The sequence below is a fragment of the Rhinatrema bivittatum genome, chromosome 4 (assembly GCF_901001135.1).
Source record: "Rhinatrema bivittatum chromosome 4, aRhiBiv1.1, whole genome shotgun sequence".
Taxonomy (NCBI): Eukaryota; Metazoa; Chordata; class Amphibia; order Gymnophiona; family Rhinatrematidae; genus Rhinatrema; species Rhinatrema bivittatum.
The window spans coordinates 63,901,353-63,918,151 of NC_042618.1; the positions used below are offsets into that span (position 1 = coordinate 63,901,353).

Sequence of the window (16,799 nt, forward strand, 5' to 3'; positions counted from 1 at the left end):
CAAAATCCCCAGGAGCTCAGGGCGCAACACAAGTTCGGTGGTGCGACACATGGGCGTAGTGCAACAGAAGATTGACATGGAGGTAGTCCTGGGGAGGATGGCTGGTCCCTTCGCTAACCCACTGTTCGCCGAGATGATATTCTCACCTTTGGCGGTAGTGCCAAAAAAGGAATCTGGGAAATTTAGACTTATTAAGAACTTGTCCCACTCGCCTAGAAAGTCAGTAAATAATCATTTGCCACGTGATGAATGTTCTGTCCAGTACGCCTCCTTTGACAGTGTGATAGCATTGCTGAGGGGGTACGGGAGGGGTGCTTTGATGGTGAAAACAGATATCGAGTCGGCTTTTTGGTTGCTTCTCGTCCATCCGAGTAGTTTTCCTCTATTGGGTTTTCAATTCAAGGGTCAATACTATTTTGACAGATGTATGCCGATGGGCTGCAGTGTGTCCTGTGCTTGTTTTGAGTTGTTCAGTTCCTTCCTGCACTGGGTGGTGGAGCAGAGATCGGTGTCCCGATTATTATCCATTACCTGGACGATTTTCTGTTTGTGGGTCCTGTTGTGCTCCGCTACTCATGGATCCCGACCGCGAGCACCCTCACTCACCCCATCTTCCCAGCCCTATGCCGCCCCGGACCACCGCTGCTGCTCCCTCATGGCTTGACGCCGCTGTGCACAGTAGGAGGGGCAACTGCTGTTTCTTCATGGCAGGAGCCACTGCTGGAATCGTCCCTGCATGGTAGAGGAAGCTGCCACCGTCGCTCCTTTCTTCATGTTTCTGGTGCCGCCATCGCTGTGCCTCATCTCGCGGCAAGGATGCCACCGACGTTGCCCTTCTGCTCCTGCCTGACCTGGGCCCGCCATAGGCGCATGCGCGCACCTCTTCTTAATATTTAAAGGGCCAGCAGTGGGAAAAGCCCTGTGGCCCCAACGGATGACGTCATCAGTCTATGCCATGTCCAGCCCTATATAAGGGCTCAGCTTGTTCTCCTCGGGGCCTTCGCATCGGATTTTCATGGTCGTCCATGCTTCTTCTGTCCGGTCAAGGTCCTCCGTTGTTTCCTCATGCATAGATGGCTTTTGGTGGATGTTCCTGGTCTTCTTAGTTGGATGTTCCTGATGTTTCTGGTCTTGTTCCTCGTCGGAGCTCCTTCATTGCCTGTTCCATGTTCCTGATGTTCCAGTCCTAGTCCTGATGTTCTCGTCTTCAGCTCTTCGTCCTGCTTCCAGGTTTTCTGCTCGTCCACTTTTCCTGGCATGCCACCATCATGGTCCGTGACCAGCCCATGGGGTGCTGTGTAGGGCGCTTCGTGGCACAATGCCTGTCTTCCTGTCTGCAGCGCAAGTCTCCAAAAAGCCCTTGTTTTTAATGCCGAGGTCTGTTCCTGAATCCGAGTTCTGAATCCTTGAATCCTGAGTCTTGAATCCTTGGATCCTGTTCCTGGTCTTCGGAGTTCCTTGTCCCTGCTTCTGTCCATGCCCTAGACTCAAGCCAGAGCCTGTTCCACTTCAGCGGGGTCCACAACCAGCCACAGGTGCAGGCCTTTCCTGAATCTTCGTGATGTTTCCAGTTCCAAGTCTTCATCTTCTCGTCTGGCGTCTGCTTTGCTTCCGGTGTGGTCTGCGACCAGCCATGGGCGGCTGTGTAGGGTGCACTGCGATGTAGGACTCAGCCTGTAATAGTGCCTGAATCCTGAATCCTCGTCTGAGTCTTCCAAGTTCCTCGAGTCTGAGTCTGAGTCTTCCAAGTTCCTTAGTTCCTTGTCTCATCATGTTCCTGCCTTCAGCCTCCATCTGGCCTCACGCACTCATCGTTCCCAAGTGGCATGTCCAGAAGGGCTACCAAGTGGCCAGAGGGCTACTCTTGAAATTAGCATTGCGTTGCTGGGTCTCACCTGTGCGTGTAGCTCCAGTGGAAGTCTGAGCCTGCCTTGTTCCAGTTCCTCTTTTGTCTCGATCCTGGTCCAGCCTTGCTACAGCTCGTGCTTGGACCCTCTCGCCTCCCACGGTTTGTGCCTTGGGGCTCCTCCCTGAGCCATGCCATGGCCCAAGAGCTCACATTCCCCTAGAGCAAGTGACTGCACCCCATGTGTTCGCAACAGGATGTGAAGGTAGTCACAACAGGTCCTGGCAGGTTTGACACTTGCACCAAATTGTTAATCAAATTCCAGGACATGGTGTTGCGATCCCGGTCGCCAGGCTAGCGACCGGGCCCTTACCTCCATGCCGGGGGTCCCGGGTCCGCCGCGCTCTGCTGCAGTTTCGGGCCTGGTCGGCCGCGTGGCAGCGGCGTCTCCCTCGTGGAGACGCCGTCGAGGCCGATTCTGACTCCTCCCCCCTGCCGGGTACGCGCGCGCGCGAAGGGGTGGCTCTTGAAGGTCCAGCACCCGGAAGTGCTGAACCGCCCCCTTTCTGACGTCGGAGCTCGGCTGGCTATTTAAGGCAGCCTCAGTCTCTGTTTCCTTGCCTTGCAACGAGGTCGCTCCTGTGAGTGCTTAGTTGCGTTCCTGGATTCAGCTTGCTTCTTCCCTGCTTGTTCCGCTGCTTGTTCCTGCTTGTTCTTGTGGTTGCTCCTGAGATCCTTGCCTTGTTCCGTTCCTGCTTGTTCCAGTTCCCGCTCCGTTGAATCCACTCCTGCTTGACTCTTCTCGTCTGCCGCCAGCCTTGACCCTCGGATTCCTGCTTGACTCTTCTCGTCTGCCGCCAGCCTCGACCCTCGGATTCCTGCTTGACTCTTCTCGTCTGCCGCCAGCCTTGACCCTTGGACTTCTGCTCGACTCTTCTCGTCCTCAGCCAGCCTTGAACACCGGTTCTCCTAAGTCCCAGCGACCCGGACCCCTACGGGCTCCTCCTGGGGGGGTCTCGGGTTTCCAGGGCGAAGACTCTCTACTCCACGCCTGATCCGTACCGCCTCCCGGCTCTCTTTCCACCGTCTGGACTCCATCGTTCAGACAGCCGGGCCAAGGGTTCACTAAACAGACTCTCCCGCAACACATGGCTGTGGAGTTTTGCATGCCTTTGGCCCGGTAAAAAAATGAGGGGCCATCTAAGGTCTTGTCCTTTTTGGTTATCAAGCTCGATTCAGAGGAGATAGTATCCAGGTTACACGAAATGCTCCAGACCACATTAGCAGAGAGGAAGATGACATTGGCCAACCTTCAGTCCCTCATAGGCAGCCTGAACTTTTCTTGTCGGGTCGTACCTATGGGGAGGGTATTCCTTAGGAGGTTGATGCAGGGCACAGCAGGCATCCTTTGGATGCATCATTTCATACGCGTACCTACGGCCATGAAGAAGGACTTGGCCATATGGGTTAATTTCCTTAGTGAGTTTAACAGAGTATCGATGTGGCAGGAAACACCGATCTCTAACCATGACCTGGATATTTACTCGGATGCGTCTGGGGGTTGGGGATTTGGTCTGTATTGTCAAGCTCTTGGTGCGCTGAACTGTGGCTTCTGGCATGGAAGGAGGGAGGACTGACAAAGAACATAACATTTCTCAAATTATTCCCCATATTGGTAGTGCTAGTGGTGTGGGGAGAGAGGCTTGCTATTAAGAAAATAATATTCTGGAGTGACAATCGGGCAGTAGTGGAGGTCATCAATAGGCACTTCACGAAATACCCGAAGGTTGCAGAGCTGTGTAGGGAAATAATTCGACGTTGTTTGCGATTTAATATGACCATCAGGGCGCGGCACGTGCAGGGTAAATAATGGAGCAGCTGACACGCTTTCACATACTAAATGGGATTCTTTGCACTCACAGGCACCGAATGTGGACGCAGAGGCTACAACATTTCTGGAGTGTCTATGAAGTATTGGGACATGACCACAAGGGACCTGTTATGTGGAACGTTAGCTCCAATGCCGTGGGCTGCTTACTCTCATGGATACAATCATGTGAGGGCATTTTTAGGGTGGCAGGGTGGGGTGCCGGGACCTATGCCAGCTAACCTTATGGTTCAATACTTGGCAAGGGCAAAGGAGGAGGGGTTGTCCAGGGGAGCAGTAACGAACCATCTTGCTCGATTTGCCTTTTTCACAAAAGCACCAGGGTGGTGGGACCTGACCAGGGCCTTTATGGTGAAGAAGATGCTAACAGGATGGGGGTGGAAGAATGGGCCAAGGAAGGATGTAAGGAAGCCCGTCACACATGAGTTGTTTAGCTGGTTAAAAAAACTTGAAAAGATAGCAGAAACATGACCTGATGTCACTGCAAGTCAAGAGGGTAAGCACGTTGGTTCAGGAGGTTACAACTTAAAAGCAAGGATGAAAAGAAAAAAAAGCAGAAGCCAGACTGGTCTAGTACGCTACAAATTAGGAGGTCCAGTGGGTCTGTCTGGCAGACTGCAGAGCTATTCAACCAAACTGAAGAATCAACAGTGATAAGCCACTAGCGTGGGCTCCTGACTGCTATATATAGAAGTGCAATATGATGTGATATGATTACTCATTAATTTTACATTTGTAATTGTGTAAATACAGCTATGATCCCCAGAGACAGGCTAGGTTGGTGTAGCAGGTTGGCAGTGTCAGGATCCCATCCAGAAAAGTCACAGGGATGTAGGTGGCTGAATGTTCAGGCAAAAGCCACACTAGTGTTGCTAGTTGTTGAGATTATTACAAAACTTTGCGGTTAGACGTGGGAATGAACTGATGTTGGGTGTGAACTAAATAGGAGATCTTGTGTAACTCCACCTCGGTGTGCCTATCCTGCATGGGTGGGGGCCATAAAAGAATTTGTTTCTCTGTGGGGCTGGAATCACTCACTGGCAAGCTCTCTCACAATCTCTCTTACTTCCAGGGCCGGATCCTTTGTTGGTGGGGGAAAGATTTACTTCTGGGGCCCAATGTGACAGGGGTGTCCTTTCTACACATTGCCTTTCCCTTTGGTGTTCCCTTGGGAGAGGGGACCTATCCTCCTGGTGTACGCAGTGAATGCGAAAGAATCACTCTGGAGTCACTGGGTTAGTGTTCAAAATTAAGGTCTTTACTCTTCAACAAGGATGATGAATGGCACAATAACTCAAACTGCAGCACCACAGAATTCTCTTGTGTTCTTTTCTTAGAGTTTCTTTTCCTCTGTCTGTGCAGGACTCACAGTAAGGCGAAGGAAACATCCATTCTCCAGGATCTTGGTTAAGAAGAGCTCCTAGATGGGCAGGGTCTCTTTAGGCTGGTCAAAAAAAACTCCTTCCAATCTGATAAAAATGACAAAAAGTCTATGGCATAGAGAATAAATCTTCCCTCTCTTTCCCCAGGGTAATGAAAACACCAGATGGGTGACCATGGTGAGGTTTGATTTCCCTTACCCGTGGTTAGCAGATCTTCAGGATCTCTTTAGTTCTTACACAGTCTCTTTCTTTCTTCTTTCTGGATTCCTGATGGGAGGAATCCCCTTGAAGAAAGCAGTTCTCTTTGCTTCAAAACAGGAAGGAAGGGGCAGCCAAATCTTCCTCCTGAATCTTGAACTCAACGTCTTGTATCCCCACTGAATTTACCACTGGAGTTCCTCCTTGCAGCAGGTCACTGACACCTCCATCCTCAGTGAGGGTATGGAGGGCAGGTCTTCCCTAACCTGCACAGCCCCAGACACTGGGTTCCCTGTGCCCTGAGCCCAGGTGGTGTACAGGGTCTCACAAGGCTCCTACCACTTAAACTCATGAAACCCGAAAAAATAGACCCAGAGGGGAAAATCCTAACCTGCAGTGAGTGGGCTGGAAAAGGAAACCCCTCCCAATCCTGGTCAGGACTACCAAGCAGGGTTTGCCTGAAAAGAAAAAAAAACAAAACTTAAGCAAAACTCCTAAGCACTTCCTAACTCCCAGCAAACCTAAAGGAACTGCCTCCCAAGCTCTTTGTAGAGAGCTGCTATATAGACTTTCAGGGGGGTGGCCATTTTTTCTCAGGTCATCTACCATGCAATTGTATTACCATGTTATCTTCCTCCAGAGTCATAATGACTATGTAACCCCTTGTCCAAAGTCAGTACATTGGTTCCATATACACTTCTGCATTCAGTTCAAGCTCCTCTTACTTACCTACAATGCCTTCACTCTATGACTCCATGATACCTCTCCTGTCAAGTCTCTCCCTGTACACCTCTGTGTGAGCTCCGATCAGCAAGAAAAGTGTTGCACTAATCTGTGCCCTTCTCCATCACTAGTTCCTGACTCTGCCCTTTCTACCTTGCTCTGCACCGTATGACTGGAACAACCTCCCTAAGTCAGTGCGTCGTGTTCGCTGATTGGCCATGTTCATTCACCTAAAGACGCCATCTTTTTTGAGGTTGCTTTTAAATCTGAAATGCTGACCTTATCTCCCTGATCACAGCCTTGTTGATTTTAACCGTGTTTAAACTTTTATTTGTCTTGTCTCTTGTTACGCCCATCGGTCGCAGACTGCTGCGACCGCTGTTGCTCACCTCCTTCTTTGCAGCTTTGACTCCGTTGGGAAGACTTGCGACCTCCGCCAGCTATCGCTGGCCTGTCTACCGTTCCCGGGCCTCCCTGGACGCTGTGGACGCTGCCGACCTCCATCTTGCCTTCAGAATCCCTTAGGCGCACGCGCACCAGTCAGTCTTAAGCACGTCATGGTGGGAACCTCAGGGCATCCCCTCTGGATGACGTCATCCTTCCAGAACATTTAAGTCGACTGGCCCTGCCTACCTATGACTTGGCAATGAGTTCCCTCATTGCTGAATTTGCTTCGCTCACTACGGACTTCCCATTCCAGTTCCTGCTCCTTTGGCGTGAGACGCTCTGGGTACCCACTCCTCGGGGACCCTTCCTTGTCTCTGGCTATCTGCTCCTCAGAGGGCCTTTTGCCTTGGACTACTGCTTGCCCAGTTTCCTGGGGTTTCTCCTGGAACCTTCGTTATTGTGAGTACCTCCGCTCTATGGACTACTACCGTACCATCTCTAGTGTGGAACCCTCATCTGTGTACCCTGCGCTGCGTACCACTACCGTGTCATCTCTAAGTGAGGACCCCTCAACGGTGTACCCCGTGCTGTGGACCACTACCGTATCATCTCTTCTGAGGACCTCTCACTGGTGTGTCCTGCTCCACGGATCACTACTGTATCATCTCTACTGAGGAGCCTCATTGGTATACCCCACTCTGTGGACATTGCCATATCTTCACTACAGAGGTATTCCCCTTGGGTATAACCCACCACACAGATTCTGTGGCTTTCTCCTGCACTCTCCGCTTCAGGGATGGTACCGCTCCTCCCTGTGAGCGGTACCATCTCTCACCTCAGCCCAGGGCCCACATACCTACTAATCCTAACATCTCTGTGGTTTCACTAGATTGGGAGCTCCACAGAGAAGGGCCTTTTTCCTTATGTGTATCTTTACAGCACAATGTATGTCTAGTAGCGTTATAGAAAGGATAAGCAGTGAGAATGGTAAATAGCAGAGGTAATTTCAAAGACTTCACATTCTTTCAGTGGTTTTGGATGAATGTTTTTCAGAATGTAAGCCCTCTGAATAACAGAAGCGTTATTTCCTGGTTAGCATTTGGAGAGATTAGCACTGGTGGTACATGTTGTACCTTGTGTATTATGAATATAAGGTTTTGGGGTTTGTGCACTAAAGTTTAGTTCTGCCTCTACCTGTACTATAGGAAGCTTCCACTCTCCCCCTGACACTACCAACCCTCCCCCTCTCCTCCCCACTATGACTACCAACACTTTCACCTCTCGTGTGCCACCTGCACAGCGTCTCAGCTCCTTCCATGCTCCATACTCTCAGTCTGCTCTGTCAAGACTCTTCCTGGCACAGAAGACTGATGAAGAGACGTGCATCCATGGATCTGGAACAATGGACAAACAAAAGAAAGCTGCCAGACAAAAGGAGAACAAGCAGTAACACAAGGCGCACAGGTGTCTGTTTTTTTATTTCTCCGACCTCATCACATTCCTTTCCTGTCCTCTTCTGGAGTCCAGTTGCTTTCCCACGCCTCCCCTCAGCACTGACAGCCAGTCCCATGGGTTGGGCTATTTTTTAATAGAGTTTTCGAGCAAGGAGGTAAGGCCATGAGGAAAAGAGGACTGAGCATGTTCAGTTTAGAAGGTGCATGCTATTTTGAGTAGCAACCACAGGTTATTTAGGGCTCAGGTGTAAATAGAACATTGATGATGCACTTTTTGTGATGGTATGCACACCAATTGTGTGCTCTGTAGACTCTACATTTTAGCAAATGGATTGCACATTTAGAGGCCAGTATTCAAATACCTTGAAAATGGATAAACTATCCGACTAAAGTCAGTCAGATAAGTTATCTGGGTTATTCAGTGGGCTATGGCTGACCTAATAACTTTAGCCTTATCCGGTTATAGTCGAAAGAATATAAGTGCTGAGCTGCAGGGTTTAAATAAAAGATTGCAGGCCTAATGCTCTTTCACTGCCCCCTGAACTCCCCCTGAGCTCCAAATGCTCTGCCCTACTGGGCCAAGCCTGCAGCCTTCCCTCAAACTCCCTCCATTTCCAGAAAGAAAAATAAAAGGGCTGGTGCCGGCATCTTATTCTCCCACCCTTCCAGTACCTTCAATTACAAAGTGCTTCAGCCTGGGTTGCTTTAGCAGCCACCCGAAGCCCAGTGCTGCTGCCATTGAAAGGGGGAATTGCACTGGAAGAGTTCGCTTCCAGACTATTTCCCCTAGTGACAGCTGAAGCACCGGGCCGGGGTTGCGGGAGGCTGCTACTGCAGCTTAGGCTGAAAAACTTTGTGATTGAAAGTACTGGGAGGGTTAGAGGTCGTGGAGGGGGGCCCTGGAGGTTAACATTTAGTAAGAATTTGGCTTGACCCAGGGGAACGAGGGTATAGGCCGACACCACACCAGCACTTTTAATTTTTTTCTGGAGATGGAAGGATCTTGAGGAGAATAGACTTGCCTGGCAAGGTCGAGCATTTGGAGCTCAGAGAAGAAAGGGAGGGGGCAGTGATAGGGCCTTAGGCTCATGGGTTTTTTTTAACCTTGCATCTTGGCACTTAACTGGCTATATTCTTTTGACTATAGCTGGTTAAAGCTAAAGTTATCCGGGAACATGCTCTCAGGTACACCTTGAGTTAACCAAATAACTTATCTGGTTAACTCCAAATATTGGAGTTAGCTGGATAAATTATTCGGCTAGCTCAACCCCACCTCAGAACACCCCAACACACCCATTTTTTTTGGTGGGGGGGGGGGGGCTTTTTTTATTTAGCAGGATAATGACTTATCCGTTCACTTTAAGCCAGATAAGAAAGGGGAATATTCAGAACTTGCCAGTTGGATAGATAACTTGTGAATTATCCATCTAAATGGTTTTGAATATTCAAGTCTTCGTGCATCAGCTGTTAAGGGCTATTTTAGTGTGCACACTAATAGTTTTAATGTATGTATAACAAAACATTAGTTCAAGTTTTAGTGCATAAGTCCCTCCATATACCAGAAATCCTGTGATATAAGGATTGTTAATATTTGTGCGATACTCCTATGTCTAGGTACAAAATCGGGTTGTAGAGATTTGGTTCTGTTCCAAGTTAGTCACACTTTAAAAAAAAAAAGGTAAACCCTAACTAATCTGCAAAAGGAAGGTTAGGTTTTGCAAATTCGAATATCATTTTCCAATAATATTTTGCTTTTAAGCTTCACAAGTTGACTAACCTTGAAGTGCTGAATAATATGAATTTTACTTGCAGAAGCTTGAACCTGCTGACCTTCCCACAGTGCTCACCTCTGAAAGATTGTTAAAGAAGCAAGAAGCAGCAACTACACGGAAGGCAGAGGTGAGGCCCTGTAAAGCAGAAGAGAGAAAGCATGAAACGCAAATCTTCAATACTTTAAATAATCTGACAGCTTTTGAGAGATTGAGAAAATGTGTCTTTTTGACACCTTTTTAAAGTAATTTCTGTGTTTAATAGTCTATCTATATATAAAGTAGTAGAGAGCTTTGCATGGCAGATTAGATGTCTGGTTTCTTGGCCAAAGGATTTGTAATTTAATAAAGTCTCACCAATTATTCAGTGCAAGAACTGAATGGCCTTTAACAGTGATTGGTTGGTGAGATACCAGTGAGGCAGAAAAGTCTGCTAACTTTTAACTTTGATCTTTCTTCCAACCTCTGGCACCCAGCAAACATGAGCTCACAGACAAACTTCAAAGACAAATACACACACATACATACAAAAGCACAAAACAAATGTACAGAAATATATACATGAATACACACAAACTCATACACACATTGCACAAACATACACAGAAAACACACACATAAAAACATACACACACAAACACATATGTACAAAAACACAAAATACACATACATTCACCAACACACAAACATAACACACACACACACATACAAATATGTACACACAAACTTGCACAAAAACACATACCCAAGCATGAAAATGCATAGCACATACAAACACACACTAACACATAAAGTCACATTCAAACATACGCACACAACATACAAACACACAATGCAACACCCTCATTTGCAATGTGCAATTTTTCAAAAGCTCATTTTTTTCTGTACATATTCTTACAAAGTGGAAAAAAGTCAATATTGTATATCAGGATGCTGTATTACATTAAATTTTTTAAATTTAATGGTACAGTGTCTCTTGTGAAAAAAATAAATTCACCCACATGAAGAAAAGGTAATTTTACTAGTCTATAATATTTTTAGAACTTAGTAAAATATGGCATGGCAGCATAACCTAAAGTTACTGTACATTATAAAACTCATCAGAAGGGCTTAGCATGCTGGCGTGAGAACCTTACATTGGACCTGATTGATACCCAACATTTGCTTACCTAAGATGTCTCTTATTTCATGTGTATGGAGCTCAGAAATAAACTACATGCTTGTTAAAATAACTTTAAAAGCAATTTTTAAGTTAAAAATGTGTTCAGCTTCATTTTAAAGTGGAATTTCCATAGGGATACCTATAACAAAAGTAATGATCTCTAGCACTAAATCTGATTGTTAATGACCTGATGGGCTTTTTATGTTTACATAAGAACATAAGAAATTGCCATGCTGGGTCAGACCAAACCCTGCATCCTGTTTCCAACAGAGGCCAAACCAGGCCACAAGAACCTGGCAAGTACCCAAACACTATGAAGATCCCATGCTACTGATGCCAGTAATAGTATCCCCTAAGTCAACTTAATTAATAGCAGTTAATGGACTTCTCCTCCAAGAATTTATCCAAACCTTTTTTGAATCCAGCTACACTAACTGCACTAAACACATCCTCTGGCAACAAATTTCAGAGCTTAACTATGCATTGAGTGAAAAAGAATTTTCTCCAATTAGTCTTAAATGTGCTACCTGCTAACTTCATGGAGTGCCCCCTAGTCCTTCTATTATCCGAAAGTGTAAATACCAGGGCATTCACTGCTATGGAAGGTTTCACTTTCCATCACTGTTACTTAAGATAGTGATCTTTGCCAATATCATACTACATTGTTAGATAAATATATTTTAAAACAGGAGTAAATAGTACAAAGAATGGAACAGTTTCAACTTGGCAAATTGGATCCTTTATCAGCCAACAATATTTCAAACACAGACAAACAAAAAAACACAGAGAGAGCAAAACAAAAGGATGCCCAAATTCTCTACAATACATGAAAGTTTTATAAGCTTGTGCTTGAGACTCTGAGCAAATGTGCACCAGGTACTGGAGGCAGTTAGCCTAGCAGTCTTGTGGTCTACAATCAGCAGTATTTTGCAGTCATGAATAGGAAGGCTTCCACCTAACACGAGGGTAGAAAACTGCAGTTTCTTAGAGGCAGGACTGACCTCTTTGCTAGTAGAAAGGATTGTTTACATATTCATCCCTCTTAAAAATAAAATGCTGAATCCCAAGGGCACAAACCCATCCTTCTCCAGTATACTCTTTTGTCGATTTCAAACAGAATCTTTTTCAGTGCTTTTTGAAAGAAAAGGGAGCCGTAGTAGAACTCAGACCATTTAGAACCTTAGTCAGGTGCCACTAGGAGAAGATGGGTCACATGTACTGGGGACTGGACAAGGATACAAATCTCAGGTGCAGGTCAATAGAACTTGTCCATGAAGATAGGCATCCACGGCTAACCAACACCCTAGAACAAAATATAAGGCGGTAACTACCCTAAACCAAAAGGGCCTGATACTTCACTTTCAATGCATAACCAGCATGGCTCTCCGCTTCAACGGCAGGAGAGAGGAAAAACAACCAATAGGGGCTGTATGACATAGTCTGGGTAAAGGGAATAAACATGGGTGTAGCTTGCTTATTGCAGCGGTTACTACCCCTACTACCCCTAACTAATCAAGCTAGGTATTTCACTTGGATGCAGCTCCATCACTGCTCTCTACATTAATGGTGGGGGTGGAAGGGAAATAGAACCAAGAGTTAAGAGAAAAAGATAAGTATGAGAGAAAAAAATGTGTGAAGCTTGCTGGGCAGACTAGATGGGCCATTTGGTCTTCTTCTGCCGTCATTTCTATGTTTCTATATGTTTCTATAAGAGATGTGAATTTTAGAATCAGCAGAGGTCACTGCAAATTATTGCAGCTGAATCTATGCCTTACATTCTATACATTTGTGACGTAACAATGATAAAATCCTTTAGCACACCTACAGAAAGCATATTAAGATAATTTTAGTAGGTATATTGTATTAAAACTGAACATTTTTTAAATGCCATAGTCATTTTGTAGGGTAGTTATTGCAAAAGTTAACAGGAAAATAATCACCAGATTAATAGATGATTCCCTTTGTCTCATCTTCTAAAGTAATAAAGACATTTACATGGCATACTAGAAATTCTGGTGATACTTCAACATAGAATAAGGAGGACCAAAGCTCTGGGTACAGTTACTGTCTTATGCTTTGGAAAACTTATTATGAATGCTTTTAAGAATGGTTTGCAGATGATATTTGGCTAAATCATTGTATTTTACATATAAGGAGCTAGACAAGAAAGTGCAAGCTGCGAAACAGACTACTGGGATACGGCAGCATTTACTCAAGATGCAAATGTTGGAACTAAACCGCAAAAGACAAGAGGTAAATCAGTTTTAATATTCTTTTCTTTGGAATACTTGTGTTTCAAACTTTTGTGCAATGGTACGATTTTACAGAGTAGAAATAAAGTCCTGTGCTTACATCCCTGGGTCTAGAACAGGTGCTTGCCATTTTCAGGATATGAATGGGCTCACTGGTCTTCAGCCCCTGTACCTTGAGTATGGCCAGCGAGGATGACTTTCTCCAAAGAAACAGGGTGAACTCAGTTCCTTCCAAAAATAGGACTCTTCTAGCCTTACAATCTCTCGCAGCAGGATCCATCACTGGTGCTTGCCTACCTAGGCTTCAGCGTGGGCTCACTGGTCTTTGGTCCTCGGGTGAGAACCCTTTTGCCCTTAAAGGGTATCGGGTTCAACAATCTATCTCTCTGTAACTTAAAGTAAGAGGGACCCTCTGCCAGGGCGTGCAGAATGAGGTATCCTCTCTGAAGGAAAACTCCTTAAGGCAAGGCCGGGAGACCTCACCAGAGTGAGGAAAAAACACATCCTTACTCTCTGACTACTTCCTCAAACTGAACCCATGTTGGAATAGAATGGCTGGGCTAAATAGCAGTAATTCATCCAATCCAGACCCTTCTGGTGAGAGGGTCTGAAAGGAATGGATGGCTACTATCAGGCCCAGCACCACTGGGTGTGCAAACTGTGCAATTGCACGGGGCAGCACCCCTGATGGGGCAGTGTTGGGAGCAGGGAAAGGCCCGTGTTGCTGCCAGTGGACCTGATCCCACCGTCTGCGGAAGATTTTCGCTTTTTCTGCTGCTGGTGGATTGGGTCCATCAGCGGCAGAAAAAGCAGGAAGCAGTTTTGTACTGGGCGGGGGGCAGGGGGGTGTCACTTTGATGCTGTCTGCTGGCCACGCACAGTAGGAAGATTGGCAGGGCCGAGGTGCAGCTCATCCCACCACGGTCCGAAGAATAATTCATGACCAGGTGCCCCTCCTCCTTCCTGCCCACGTGGCCCCAGAAGAAAAATGTTGCCAGAGACGAGTGGGCAGGAAGGAGGAGGAGAATTGACCAAATGCAGAGGAGCAGTAGTAGTTATAGCAAGGCCGCTGTGGAGCCCATCCCACGATGACCCACAAAGAGGAAGCCAAGAGGTGAGAGAGAGGCTGAAGTGCTGTAGAGTGTATGTATGAGAGTGAGTTGAGAGATTGTGTGTGAGAGAGAGTGAGTTGAGAGACTGTGTGTGGGAGTAAGAGCCTGTATGATCGGAGAGACAGCATGTGAGAGCCTGTGTGTGTATGTGTATGTGTGAGATAGCATGTGGAGTGAGAGCAGATATGTTTGTGTGTTATGGTTATTGGTGTTTGGGTGGATCCTTGGACACTGTGGCAGCTGACTACGCCCACGGGGGTCAGTCCCGTGAGGGACCACAGTGTCAGGCTAAACTCCGGACAGACAAACACAGATTTGAATCTTTTATTAAACGGTATATGGAACCACCAGAGGTGGCAGTAGTGAGTAGTGGTTGTAGAGCCCGGCTGGGCATGTCTCTCACAGAACGGATCCTCAGTAAGCAGTGCTGTAGAGGAAAGAAACTGAGAATTATGAGCACACAGTAGAATTAGCATTCAGAGTCCCAAGTAGAATAGGAGAGCTCCAAGGCAGGGAGAGCAGGCCCTTGAGGAGCAAGTACCTGATCCCTTAGAGCAGAGAGACTCGGTAGCATTGTACTCACTAGCAGTAGCAGAGATTCCACTAGACGAGAGGTCTGGCACTGGAGCAGAGGGCAGGCCCTTGAGGATTCCGGCAAAGCGGTACTGTAGAGAGAGATGTTTCTTGTACTCACAGAGGGTGACTGTAGTTAGTTCTTCCAAGTAGAAGGTAGAGGTTGCAGGCAGCAACACAGGGAACATGGGCCCTCGAGGAGCGAGTACCGGTTTCCTGATAGCACCTAAAAGAAGCAGAGAGGCCCCCGAGGAGCGGGTATCCCATTAGTGACCCCGAAGGGTAGTAAGAGTTCCATTTAGAGCTGGAGTGGCAGAGAAGCTTAGGAATGGAGAGCGAATCCCATCCGTACGAATCCTGTTGCTAACTCACAGGCCGATACAGTACAGTGCGCTCCGATGGAGCGCACAGTTAACCTGCCCTTGGACTTGCGTTTTCCCTTACCCCTTATTCAGTAAGGGGCGGAAAACGCGCGTCCAACCCGCGGCACCTAATAGCTCCCTCAACATGCAAATGCATATTGATGGCCCTATTAGGTATGCCCGTGTGATACAGAAAGTAAAATGTGCAGCCAAGCCACACATTTTACTTTAAGAAATTAGCGCCTACCCGTGGCCTTTACTGAATCGGCCCGTCAATGAGCTAGCAAATGTAGTAGGCAGATATACCCTGGAGTTGTGACGTCAGAACAGGGGGACCCCCTGAGGTTCGCGCCAACGTGGAAATAAAGATGAGGGCGGCGTGCGCGCGTGCCCTAGAGGTACTTTGAAGGAGCATGGCGGGAGGCAGGACCAAAGCCAGTCCAGGGACACCGGAGAGGTCGGCAAACAGACGCCGTGGCGGCCATCAGTCCAAGGTGAGCTGGAGGAACCGCAAGTAGAGAGAGGTAGGCGGGGTGAAGCTGTCGAAGACCAATGGGCACAACATTGTATGAGAGTGAGAGCCTGTTTGTTTGTGTGAGAGAGACAGCATGTGAAAGAGAGACCGTGTGTATTTATGTATGAGAAAGAGCATTCGAGAGTGAGAGCTGTGTGTGTGAGATAGCACGTGAGTGTGAGAGCCTGTGCCTGTGTGATATGTGTGAGAGAGAGACAGTATGTGAGAATGAGATCCTCTGTGTATGTTTGAGGGAAGAAAAGAAGACAGGTGGATAGAGAAGAAACAGAAAGAAAAAGAGACTATGTAAAAGGAATTGGCAAAAGACCAAGAAAGGAAAGGTGGGGAAAAAAAGCCTGTGACAAACTGATTAGAAAATTAAGATCAGACAGTAAAGGTTAAAAAAAGAATCATTTTTGAATTTTTAGTGATTGGCACGTGTTATCTTTGGGAATGTGCAAGAGTAGCACTTTCTCTATGCCGATCTTGTGATGTACGAGCGCGGAACACAACAGTACCCCCCTCTTTAGGGCGCCTCCCCAGAGGCCTGGGTTTATCCGGATGGTCCCTGTGGAACCGCTCCAGCAGATCCCGATCCAGGATCTTAGCCAATGGCTCCCAGGAGTTTTCTTCGGGACCGAAGCCCTCCCACGCTAGCAGGTATTCCCACTTCCTCCGGTGTTTCCTTACATCTAAGACCTCCATCTCCCAAACCCCACCCCGAGTTAGTGCCCCCTCTTACAGTGGTATAAAAAGTAAAATTATAGATTACTCTCTACAAAGGTTCTCTCTCTCTCCCCCCTCTCTCCCCTTAAACAAATCTATGTTTCTTGAGACACAATAAAGTACAAAGTAGGAACAAGAAGAATAATTCAGAATCAGTGTGTGAAATAGTAAGTGAACTCCTAGTTTACTTAACTCAATTAATTGTCTAATTAAATCAAGTGCTTAAATAAATGGGTAAAAATAAACCAACATGCAGATTAAATCTGCATGACTGAGTTTGGATATATATATAGGACCAAAAGGTTTTGAATTTTGTCATCACCATAAAAGGTTATACGAACTTATCATGTGACAATCCAAAAAATGTTAGAGGACTTATGAAAATGAATAGTTGATACTCATTTGTCTAGACAGGGTTACAAGACCATTTCTAAACATTTGGGGACTCTAT

General features: G+C 46.7%; 1 protein-coding gene and 1 long non-coding RNA gene across 4 annotated transcripts in view; one reads left to right on the plus strand and one right to left on the minus strand.

Annotated features, from left to right (window-relative positions):
* The window catches only part of CCDC198 (coiled-coil domain containing 198), an 83,824-nt gene that overhangs the window by 11,823 nt on the left and 55,202 nt on the right, over window positions 1-16,799 (plus strand). For all 3 annotated transcript variants that reach the window (XR_003856255.1, XM_029598237.1, XM_029598236.1), the window contains exons 3-4: window positions 9,691-9,777; window positions 12,964-13,062. Coding sequence is in view for 2 of the 3 variants with exons in the window: in XM_029598237.1 (XP_029454097.1) it covers window positions 9,691-9,777; window positions 12,964-13,062 (186 nt within the window). In the remaining variant the exon portion in view is untranslated. The remainder of the gene's footprint in view (window positions 1-9,690; window positions 9,778-12,963; window positions 13,063-16,799) is intronic.
* LOC115089867 lies at window positions 5,655-9,705 on the minus strand. Its single transcript, XR_003856256.1, has 3 exons — window positions 9,656-9,705; window positions 7,703-7,818; window positions 5,655-5,772 (listed from the first exon to the last, which is right to left on the minus strand). It is a non-coding gene; the product is annotated as an uncharacterized LOC115089867 (long non-coding RNA).